General features: G+C 36.4%; 1 protein-coding gene across 1 annotated transcript in view; it reads left to right on the top strand.

Moving 5' to 3' along the window:
• Positions 1-11,781, top strand: part of ZFC3H1 (zinc finger C3H1-type containing) — a gene marked incomplete at its 5' end in the record, with an annotated part of 90,274 nt that overhangs the window by 42,339 nt on the left and 36,154 nt on the right. The window contains 9 exons of the mRNA XM_019515784.1: positions 3,077-3,214; positions 3,677-3,795; positions 4,902-5,048; positions 6,253-6,427; positions 6,653-6,784; positions 7,501-8,049; positions 8,189-8,298; positions 9,384-9,515; positions 10,671-10,792. Of these exons, the coding sequence (XP_019371329.1) occupies positions 3,077-3,214; positions 3,677-3,795; positions 4,902-5,048; positions 6,253-6,427; positions 6,653-6,784; positions 7,501-8,049; positions 8,189-8,298; positions 9,384-9,515; positions 10,671-10,792 (1,624 nt within the window). The remainder of the gene's footprint in view (positions 1-3,076; positions 3,215-3,676; positions 3,796-4,901; positions 5,049-6,252; positions 6,428-6,652; positions 6,785-7,500; positions 8,050-8,188; positions 8,299-9,383; positions 9,516-10,670; positions 10,793-11,781) is intronic.

Here is an 11,781-nt window from a genome sequence, read left to right as displayed (position 1 = left end):
TTTTTGATTTTCTTTTCCCTACTCCAGGCCTCATTTTTAAGGAAGGTAGATACTTGACATGGCAGTGCTAATCTAGTAGTCCACGTGTCAGATATTTAATCATGTTTAGTGTGGACACTGAAAGACTTGAATTTGATTTTAATAGATGCTGGGGGCGGGAAACAAGTTCAGTTCAAGTCAATGAGATTTGTGATATTCCTCATCTTCCTTGAGCCTTGGAAATGGTTCATGATCCTCTTATGATTTTGGGGGGAAGACAGCAGAGTCAGTTATAAGTTTGAACAGAATGGCTGGAGGTGTTTCGTTTGCCAGTAATGGCAGATACCAGGGAGAGTAATTTAAATAGGGGATTCCCAGCTCTAGATATATCCTGTGTAGATTGTAGAGCAGGGGTAGGCAATGTTTTTTGGTTGGAATGCTGAAAACTCCTGCAATACCTATTTTGGAAGGTGCCGGAGTGCCGGCATGCCAGAAAAACAAAATGAGGGCAGGGGATACATGGCAGGATGCCCTGCTTTTGCCCCCTACCCCCCCATCCCAGGCTCTGTGGCTGTCAGCAGCTTCCCAGAACCTGAGCCAGCTGCAAACATCTGCTGCCTCTCCACCCTGGCCCCAGCTGCCTCCCAGACCTGGCTCCAGGCAGGCAGCACATACCTGTTGTGCTGCCCTTGCCGCTTGGAACTGGGTGTGGCGGGGGGGCACTGCAGGGGGGTGCAGAAGGCTGCCTGCTCCAAGCTCCCCACTGCCGTGCCACGCTTCCCTTGTGTGCATGGGAGCAGCGTGGGCAGCAGTGTAGGGTGGTGCTCCTTGCTACTGCCCCTTCCTGTAGGGAAGTGTGGTATGTATGAGCTGCTTGTGGTACTCATGCTGCAGGTTGGCCACCCTGGCATATACAATCTAGTTGTTAATGATTCATAGCTCAGTTAATTTTAACATCTATTAAAAGTTGATGGGTAGATCTTTGGTCATTTTTTTTCAGCTGCAGTTTCTTATTTGCAGCTCTTCATCTTGCAGAGCTGTTCTAATAAGAAAGTTTGTTTTTTACCAACAGCAATGGAAAGTCGCACAGTTTTTGTGCTTGCTAAATTAGTTATTCTTTGCAAATATTCTGTTTAATGTGTAGAACAGAAATGCTATTGATTTTGTATTTTAAAGGAATCAACAGATCACTTGTACAGTTTCTTCCCCCACTTACGCTGCAACAAATGTATCATTAATTCCCATCAGTCTGAACTTTGAAAACATTGTTCTCATGTACTGATGAAAAATCTTGTAACTTGTGCCATTTTAATTAAAGTCCTTTTTCTGAAAATCAAGTGATTGCATGGGAATGTCCATTCAACTTTCTATATACGAGTTTCTAGTCCTTATGGCTGTGGAGGAAAAAGTCTTGAAAATATGGTAAAAAAATATACCCTGAATGCTTATTGGCCTTCCCTTTTTTTTTCTTTTTAATCCAGCATTCTATTTAACCAGTCAGGAACTTGTGATGTTTTGGGCTTGACTCAGAAATTTTAATGCTTAGTGTTTGCAGTAGTGCAATAATAAAGATTCTACATTTTAACCAAAAGTGATAGTAAAGGAACACACACAATTTTCAGATTTATTCCCCCCTTTGTAGGAACATATCTGTGTTGTATGTTCCCAGTTTGTTTGAGAGGAACAGTTAAGTGTAAGTGATCAGGACTGCTGTTTAGCTCTGCTGTTCCAAATGACTGTTATTGCAGAGGTATAGCTGCAGGAAATATGGATAGTAATCTCAGGATTTTTTAGATGAGGAATATTAAGGATCCAGGAAGATGCAGAGCATTTCTTTTTTTTTTTCTACCAGATATGAGATAATGGAATTTTTGTTTTAAATCTCTACAACAGCAGAGGATGGTATTCTGAGGTGAGGGTGAGAATTATTCTGGGTGGATTTGATTTAAATCAAATTGCTTTAAATCATAATTTAAATCACTGGCCAGGAAGCTTTGATTTTATTCATTGTTTTCTTCAAAAAGTGCATTCTTTTTGTATGATATCCTTTATTCATTTAACTTCTTGAAACTGCACTTTTAGAGACAGGTAAGGGCTTGACTGTGTGCACAAACTTACAGACAATGGGGCTGATGGTTGGGTAATCAGGTGTGTTATTTCTCATCTCCATATACTGTTGTTAACAAGGATGTTATTTCTGGAGACAGTACACTCTACCTATGTCTGAAGAAGGGTGTCTGTGCCTGAAAGCTTGCAAAGAACACTTTTTCCAACTATTTAGTTGGTCTGATAAAAGATATCACATCTACCCAAAGAACCTTTTCTGCCTGTGATCTCTGAAGAGACAAATCCAGTTTGAGAACTGAAACTAAGCATCACAGAGATGCTTAATGGGATCTTCTAGATTGGGCATTGAGTCCCATTGGGTAGAGTGGTTTTCTTTAATCTTTATTAATCTATAGAGAACCCTTTAGGAACCTCATAAAATTGGGCTCCTAATATAATCCACAGCCTGTCGTTACCTATTTCTAAAACTTCTAAAAAGGTTACATGAATATATTGTCTCAAATAGTATGTAATTAGAAGTTATAATCCGTATTCTGTGATGATATTTTTGAGCTTTAACATATCTTAAATTAAAACTATATGTTTTTTTTAAAGCATCTTAAAAATACAATTAAATAAAAACATCTGATTTAAATTTAAAAAATCCGATGTTATTTATTTATTTATTTTAAAAGCATTGATTTTTATCCACCCTGGAATTATTCCACAGTTATCCCGACTGATTGACATTTGCCAAGCCTACGTTTAGGAAGTAGAAAGAAGATTTGGGGAGAGCGTGGTTGCCTACAAGTGTAGGTTCTATATGTACAATTATTTCTCCCACTCATTCTCATGAACTGTCTTTTGAGAACTGTCACTTTTCAAAATATAAATTGCAGAAAATGCTTTCCTATCTTATGTGACTTTTGCCAGACACTTAAGGGTTCTCATAGTGGAGGCATAAAACTACTCAAATATATCAAATGGATTGAAGATTCTCAAAATGAAGTCAGATATAATTCTATAATTACCATTGTTATGTATTTTATAGCTTCCAAAGCACAAGTCAGTGGTGGTGACGCTAAATGATTCAGATGATAGTGAATCTGATGGAGAACCATCTGACTCAACTAACAGTGTATTTGGTGGACTAGAATCTATGATCAAGGAAGCAAGGAGGAATGTTGAGGTAAATAAAATACCTAATTAATTTTAGTAGTTCTGTAAAAACCTGAAGTTAAACCGTATTTTTTGGATCTACAGATATGGGGTTGTTTAAAAAAGATTTGAATAAATTTTTCTGGTACTCTGCCTAGGCAATCATATTTTCATTGCATTACAATTCTAATGTAACTCTGTTTTAGTTAAAAATAGTAACCCGCAACCTAAATTATATGAAAATATGTAATTGAAAAATGAAACTAATGCAGACCTCTTCACTTTTTGCAGATAAAATAAAGAGCTAATATTCAAATATTTTTCCTTCAAAAGCCTTTTAACATTAATTTTTTTAAATCTAAAACTGCTTAAAGCCTTTAAATTTTATATTTAAGTGTTCCTTAAGGAAAACTATAACTTGTAGTAAGCACTTGAATTTTTTAATTTAGATTTGTATGTATGATTTGCATATTTGGATTTCTCTTTTTAATAGGCCTCAAAAACCAAAGCTCCTCCAAAGTCAGAAAAAGAAAATGATCCAATGAGAACCCCAGAAGCTTTACCAGAAGATAAGAAGATAGAATATAGACTTTTAAAAGAAGAGATTGCCAAGTATGTTACTTTGTCATCAAAATAACTTTTGCTTTATGCTATTCAATAATCAGTCCCTTTAATTGAGACAAAAAGCTTATCATATTTAGAGATCTTTAGAATTGATCTGTAGTGCATCTTTAGTTTGAAACATAGCCTTATTACTTTCTAGACTGGACAATATAGCTACATACCTGTGTTACATGAGTGTGTGTGTGTTCAGAAAACATGACTCCCGAGCGAATCTAGGCAGATTTGGATAGATTGAGAAAGTGGGCACATCAGAATAGGATGCAATTTAACAAGGATAAGTGCAAGGTGCTGCACCTTGGGGGGAGAATCGCCAATACACCTACAGACTGGGAAGTACCATTCTGAGTATCACAGCAGTGGAAAGGGATCTCAGAGTCTTAGTCGATGCAGAAATGAACATGAGTTGCCAATGGGACAAGGTAATAAGTAAGGATAACTGTACTTTCTTGCATTAGTAGGTGCATCACGAGCATCTCTAGAGAGGTGATACTTCCCCTCTATGCGGCATTGGTCTGGCTGCAGTTGGAGTACTGCGTCCAGTTTTGGGTGCCGCACTTCAGGAGGGGTGTGGATAACCTTGAGAGGGTTCAGAGAAGGGCTGCTCGTATGGTTGAGGGCCTGCGGGTAAGATCCTATGAAGACGGACTGAGGGACCTAAATCTCTTCAGCCTCCGCAAGAGAAGGCTGAGAGGTGATCTTGTGGCTGTCTGCAAACTCATCGGGTGGGGGGTGTCAACAGGGAATCAGGGATACTCTGTTTACAAGGTGGCCTTTGCGGTTACTAGAAATAACAGCCACACACGCTAAAGGAGAGTAGATTTAGATTGGATATCAGGAAGAAATTCTTTACGGTGAGGGTTGCTAACATGTGCAGTGGGCTTCCAAGGGAGGTGGTGCTTTTCCCTTACCCTGAAGGTGTTCAAGAAGAGATTAGACAGGCACCTAGCTGTGGTTATTTAACCCCATTTCTCTTTCCTGCCTAGAGCAGGGGGTCAGAATTGATTATCTACAAGGTCCCTTCCGACCCTAGAAATCTATGAAATCTAACTAACTGAAAATTGCTGGAGATTTAATTCTTAATTTGTCTGTTCTAGCCGTGAGAAGCAGCGCTTAATTAAGTCTGATTCACTGAAGAACAATTCATCTCCTGCAAATTCTGATGGTGAAGTTGATGGGATCAGTAGAATAGCAATAGTTACAAAACAAGTGACAGAAGCGGAAGCAAAACTTAAGAAACACAAGTAAGTCCTTCAGCATGATGTAAGCAATATGCTGAATTTTGTCTAAAGGGGATGAAAAACTCAATTTTTTTGGATGTTTATTTTTTCATTATAATGGCCTTCATTATCCATAGTTTTGTATCTTACATAGTCATTTTTCAGTCCACTAAAGTGTAGAGTTATAATACCATCTGACAGTGTTATATCCAATTGATTTGTGTCAATGACTATACTCTTGTACTGATGATACCATTTCAAATTACTTTGCTTTTGATAAATTACATTTATCAACTGTCATTCCAGTAAAAAGGAGACTGCTTCCACTCTGTGTAGATCAGTCTGTAGGCTGGCACATAAAAAATGCGTGTATCTGTAAAACTAAAAAAAAGATTTCTAATTAAAATTTCTAATTAAAACTTCTGAGCCAAGTGCTTCCTCTGTGGTGTGGCACGCGGGCCCTGTCTTTCCTCTTTTGAGGCATGTTTGATAGGCCTGCTGTCCTCAGGTGCTATCAGAATAAAAATAGATTAGTACCATTTTCTTTGTAATTAGATGGCTGAATGTTTTCCTGTGCGTCCTTTCTTTAAACTTGCTTCTGTATGTCACCTGACCATAAATTTACTGTGCAGAAGTTAGGTGTCCCACAGCCCTCTTCCCTGGCTCTGACCATCATGGCTCAAGACTTATTTACTGGGCTTCCAACCAAATTGCTCTTAATTTGGAGTCAAGTATTAGCAGAAATGCTTCTCTCCACTGCGCCCCCCACCGCCCTGCACCAAGTTTGTGTTTTTCTGCTCCTAGTGCTGCTTCCTTTGGAAGCAACTGATGCCTGTCCTTCTGCAAGTCCAAGTGATGGCTTAGCTCCTCAGCCTGGATTAGAGGAGGCCTGAGCTGCTGCTTGACAAAATATGACCCTGGAGTGGTATTTTTGGAACTCTTAAACATCTAAAACTTCCAACAAGACATTTAAGATGTGCTTCTTGCTTACTCCACTCCTAAATTTCAAATGACAGCATAGACTAAATCTGTATTTCAGTGTTTTCAATTGCTTAACTGTTCAATACATATTTTGGGCAATCTCATTGAAAGTTAATAGATTTTAATTTTTACAAAAAAGCTTCAGATGTTTTAACTTGGGATTCAACATGGCATTGCTGGGTTTATGAAGTTTTGATGTTCAAAAATCTGTGTTCCTTAATGTATATTTTTGTTTTTTTGTTTTTAGGCTTCTCTTGATGAAGGATGAATCTGTTTTAAAGCATTTGCTGCAGCAAGAGGTAAAGAAAAGAGAAAATGTTCGAATTGCTGAAAATAAGATTAATAAACTTGCTGAGCAACTGCAAGCAACTGAGAAGATCCTGAATGTTAATAAGATATTTTTGAAAAAGCTTCAGGAACAGGTAAGTTATTTGGGGTTTTTTATTTAGTAAATCTCTTGTTCAAGTAATTTGCTAGAGCTAATAAACTTCTTATATATTTATAGGGGAATTCCTTTTTTTTTTTTTTTTTTTTAGAGGTGTGTGATTTTTACATATTCTACATAATATATAAATTAGTTAATTGTGCCTAAGTTTTTTGTCTAATGAAACTGTAGAGGAGAGGGTCATTTTATGTTGTATTTCCAGATTCACAAAGTTCAACAACGAGTTGCAGTGAAAAAAGCTCTGGCGTTAAAATACGGAGAAGAGCTTGCTCGAGCAAAAGCAGTGGCTAGTAAAGAAATTGGAAAACGAAAACTGGAACATGATCACCTTGGAGTAAGTCACTTGCACAAACTTGCATCAATCTCTGGTAAAAAAGGCATAACATTTGTCTGGTCAACTGATTCCAGAATTTTCAAGTAAGAACCAAAGCAAGCGGAAAAATACTCTTTTTAAAAGATGAATTAGGAAGGAAGGAAGACTTGTTTTTTGCTTTTTCCAAGTACACATCCTTTGTCTTAATATTTTAAGAGTCTTGCACTTTCTTTAAAATCCAACAGAAAAAAGGTATTTTTGGAACATTAGTGGTGTTAGATCTTTACTCCTATCTCTTCGTTGGATAGCTCCTGAGCAAAGTTTATATCTGCTTTGTGGGGAGTGTTTCTTGCAACCTTATAATATTATTGAGAGCTTTTGAAGATCTTGTTTAGGCTCTCCAACAAAGATACTTAGAGGAGTGGCCAATAATAATATTTTGGAAAAACAAGCTGAAGAAGGCGGGGAAAATGGCACTTTTTCTTAAGTTTGTGTGCATGTGTAGCTGCTTAATAGTTCACCTTTTTAACTTAACGCTTTTATGTTTGACCCCTGCAGTGATGTAGGCTAATTTAATTGAAAAAATGCTAAATATGTCAGTGGAATTGTGGCAAATTGTTGTGGTTTTCCTGCGATTTGTATATATTTTCTGGCAAGAGTGTTTTACCCATTTTTCCCTCCTATCAATATTTTAGTAACTGAAAAGATTAAATTAAAGGAATTTGTTTTCTTTATAGCCAAGCAAAATGTTGAAACTGGATAATTCCCCTGCATCAAGTCCAAAGAAACATTCAGCAGAGTTGATTGCATTGGAAAAGAAGAGACTCCAGCAATTAGAGTATGAATATGCCCTAAAGATTCAGAAACTAAAAGAAGCTCGTGCACTTCAAACCAGGGAACAACCAAATATTATCCCAAATGTAGAAGAGGAATCTGAATTTGCATTACCTCAACCATCGCTTCATGATCTGACACAAGACAAACTGACCTTGGATAGTGAAGAAAACTATTTTGATGATGAGGTTTTATCTAACTCAAATAGAGAACGCCGGAGATCTTTCAGAGAATCAAATTCTTTTACTAAACCAAATCTTAAACACCTGGACACCCCTAAGCAGGAGACTATAAATAAACTTTCTAAAAAGACGATGGATGAGCCTGAGCTTTTCCTTGGGTTGAATATTGATGAACTGAAAAAACTTTATGCTAGAGCTGATAGCTTGAAAGAGCTGCTAATGAAAAATACTGCCTTCATGACTTCTAAGGAAGTGTCTTTATGTGGTCAGGTGAATGCATTCTTCAGTTCCTTCTTCATACTAAAGTTGTACTGTATTAAAGTTTTTTGCCTTATTAAAAGACTAAGCGTATGTACTATTTTGGTTACTTAAATTGCATTTATTTACTTAAATTACATTTGTTTCCTAGGAAATTTCAGTAGATGTGGATATCGTTACAGCACAGAGTAAACAAACAGAAGTGAAACCATTTCCATTTGGACCATATCATAGTCCCCTTCTAGTTTTTAAATCTTACAGGTATGAAGACTGTTGTCATGTGTGGCTTTTCAGCATATGGAGTATTTTACTTGCCTTCTGTGGTGTGTGTGTGTTTCTTTTTATTGTTTCCTCATATTAGTTATAACACATTTCTAAGAATAGTTTGTCATGTTATAATGAGATTTCTATATTTGCTTAAAAATGGTTTGCCATCCCAGATGCAGCTTATTACTGCACGTACGCTTAATTTTTTTCTGTTTAATTTCTCTGTGCTTTAGACCAGCACCTAATTTGATTGTTAGTTGCCTTTTCTCTTTCAGTTACTTAATCATTGTGCAAAAAATTGCATCCAAATAGTGTGACAATCTGTTGTTGCAAACTGATTTTTTGCATTGGGATTAGAGCAGATTCAAAGATGGAGGGGATTTCACTGAAACATGAAAAAAATCTCAACAATAGGAGTGTATGTTAGCTTATAAATGATGGTGCCCTACAGATTTATGTGGTACAGCAAATTTAATTTCTGTGCTGTATTATAGCAGACAGGTGGAAGATGGCATTCCTGTAGGAACAGCTTTACTTGCTTTCTTTGTATTTAAAAAAAAAAAAAAAGTAGTAGAATGAAATTAGAAATCTCAAACTTGAAATGCTGTCTTGCCAGATGCAGGGATTTTCTTTTTTTATTTACAATAGTTTAAACTGGTTTTGGTTTCTGTACATTGCTTTTGAAATCTCTACCATTAAGCTATTTCACTTTTTTTTTTTTTTGGTTAGTTAATTCCCAGTAAATTGCCACTGTTTGGCTTGATGCTGATACTGTTTGATTTGTGTTGAGTTTGCTCTTCTGATAATGTGCATTTCATTCCCCATTTGCACGACTGAAGTTCTGCATGTAATGGGGGGTCAGTATGGTGGAGCAGACTCCCACAGACTGTAAAAAAATTGTACTTCTGTGTTTCCCTCAGATCAGCAGTACTTCTACACTAATAATAATTAGATGCACAAGCTTATTGCAGGAGGCAACCTCCCCCTAACCCCACCATCCAGTGTCGTGCCCCCCACCAACTTATTTTTCAACTTGTCTGTCTTTATCATTTGTATGATATTTCTTTCTTCTTTTTTAGGTTTAGTCCCTATTTTCGAACTAAGGAAAAACTTTACCTCAGTTCAGTAACCTATAGCAATATGATTGAGCCAAAACAGTGTTTCTGCCGTTTTGATTTAACAGGCACATGTAATGATGATGATTGTCAGTGGTGAGTACTTTTCATCTTTTATTCATTTAAAGTACATCTCTGTAGAGATTTATTCTTAAAGATCTGCATGCTTGAAGTTGTATACAAGGTTTAGAGCAGAAAGTTATTTTAAATACTTATCTATGGAAATATAATGTGATGGAAATATAACTGATGTGCCAGCCATCTGTTATATTGTTAGGGAATCTTCACCTAAACTTGGAAAAAGAGTATTAGTTGAATTTTGAAGGTTGCTACACTATTATCACATTTGCTTGAATATAAAATGACCCTGAACATAAGATGGCCCCCTCCCAATATTTAGATTCTATATATGGAAAACTTATACATTTGTTTTAATTTTACAGGTATTGCATCTAATTATTGGAGGTTTTGCCTCATGCCCCCTTCCACTGCTACAGCAGGGAAAATTTAAATAAATTTAAATGCTGCTACCCACCTCACGTTGTCAATTCAGAAGCTCCAGTGCAATTATTAAAATGTAGGCTCATAGCCTTTGTTAAAGCATCATGATCCCCTTGGGATGTGTGTACCCCATTTTGAAAACCAGTAAGCTGGGAGATTTGAGTCTAATTTGGTATCACTGTGTACTAGTCGGTCTGCTTAAATTGTCATCTTATTGCTTACCATGCAATCTGTCAAACGAGATTGAGATGGATTTGACTACTTATGCTGGAGTAGAGGATTTGTGTGGTGGGTCTGGGTATGTAATGTGTATTAGATAACATTAGGGATGTTATTTCTGAGAAGGATGTTCCTAGTAAAATAAACCTCTCCATCAGATGCCCAGGAATGTCTTGTAAACCCAACTGTTCTATTCAGGTGGTAGTTTGCCAAAATACCAAGATAGAATGGTTTACGTGTTTTTATTAAATTGCTTATTTCAGAATCCAGGATTGCATTAAAATAACATGAGGAAGTTTTAATTTGCACATTATTGTAATTACAATTTGTGTTTTTAGGCCTCTTAAACAAATTTCAGGGCAGCTTACAAATCGTGCTCCTTTGATTTGTTTGTTAACATTTGCTACTCTTAACACTTGCTGCTTTGTTGGGTTTATGCTTAAGTAGCCTTTATATGAAATCTTTATATGTTAATATATATTATTTTATATATTAAATTATAATTATACTAATTTCCCTTTTTTATTTTAGGCAGCATATGAAAGATTGCACTCTTAGCCGAAAACAGCTATTTCAAGACATTCTCTCTTACAATTTAGATCTGATTGGCTGTTCAGAGAAAAGCACAGATGAGGAGATAAGCACTGCTACAGGTTAAAGTTGTCTATTTTTGTTTTTTTTATTTTTTCCTACTAAATGTAAAAACAAGCAGTTGTTTTCAAGTGATGACTTGCATTTTCAGTGGAAGTTCTAGGATTAAAGCAAGACTTTCTGTGATCATTTTACTTGGAATAAGATGGTGCTCTACCCAGAAGGGGAAAATGTACTTAGTGTGCCAATCCACAGATAACTTCCTTGAAGTAGACAATAACTTTACTTCCCCCCACCCTGAAAAAATCTCATGAATTTTATCTGGCTGTTTTACTCCAGTAAGAAGCTAAGGAAATGAGGTGTGAAGATAATTTAATGGAGTGCTGCTTTCTTAGTGGAACAAACTAGGGCAATAATTTCAATAGGGTCTGTGAATGCTTTCTCCATAATCATAGGATGAAGCGTTTTGATCTGTCCAGAGTGTGAAATTAAGTAGTGACTATATCAAAGAGTAAATAGCTGTCGTAGCATTTCAAGTGAGGCAACTAAACTTAACTAGAAAATTCCATTCAATTGGAATGCAGATTGTCAGATTATTCTGATAAAGTGACCTTGCTACTCATTCCTCCAACTTTCATCTGTTTTAGTGTTGATTATTCATTTTAAATTTAGAATGGGAATACTAATATAATCTTTATTTAAGCAACAATTGTTATGTATTGGGGGAAATTGAACTAATTGATACTGCTTTTCCATGTGACTTATGAAAATAAGCCTAGGAAAACAGTTGGCTTTAGAATTCGGTGTCTTAAAAAGAGATTGAGTGTTAATATAATTTAGAAATTAAGAGACCAAATACTATTTTGTTTTATCTAGATACAGTTCTGGAAGGTTGATTTTCTCTTCAAATTACAGGGGTATAGGTTGTAGCCATGTGGTCTAAGGACATAGGCAGACAAGGTTGTTTGGGTAAATCTGATACCTTTTATTAGATCAACTCAATTAGTCCTCAGCCTGACAAACAGTGCCCGAAAGCTTGCAAAGAAGAATT

This window comes from Gavialis gangeticus, unplaced genomic scaffold, assembly GCF_001723915.1.
Source record: "Gavialis gangeticus isolate Ggan-Ray unplaced genomic scaffold, GavGan_comp1, whole genome shotgun sequence".
NCBI lineage: Eukaryota > Metazoa > Chordata > Crocodylia > Gavialidae > Gavialis > Gavialis gangeticus.
Note: the sequence above shows the minus strand (reverse complement) of the source record. Positions and strands in the feature narration are given on the sequence as shown.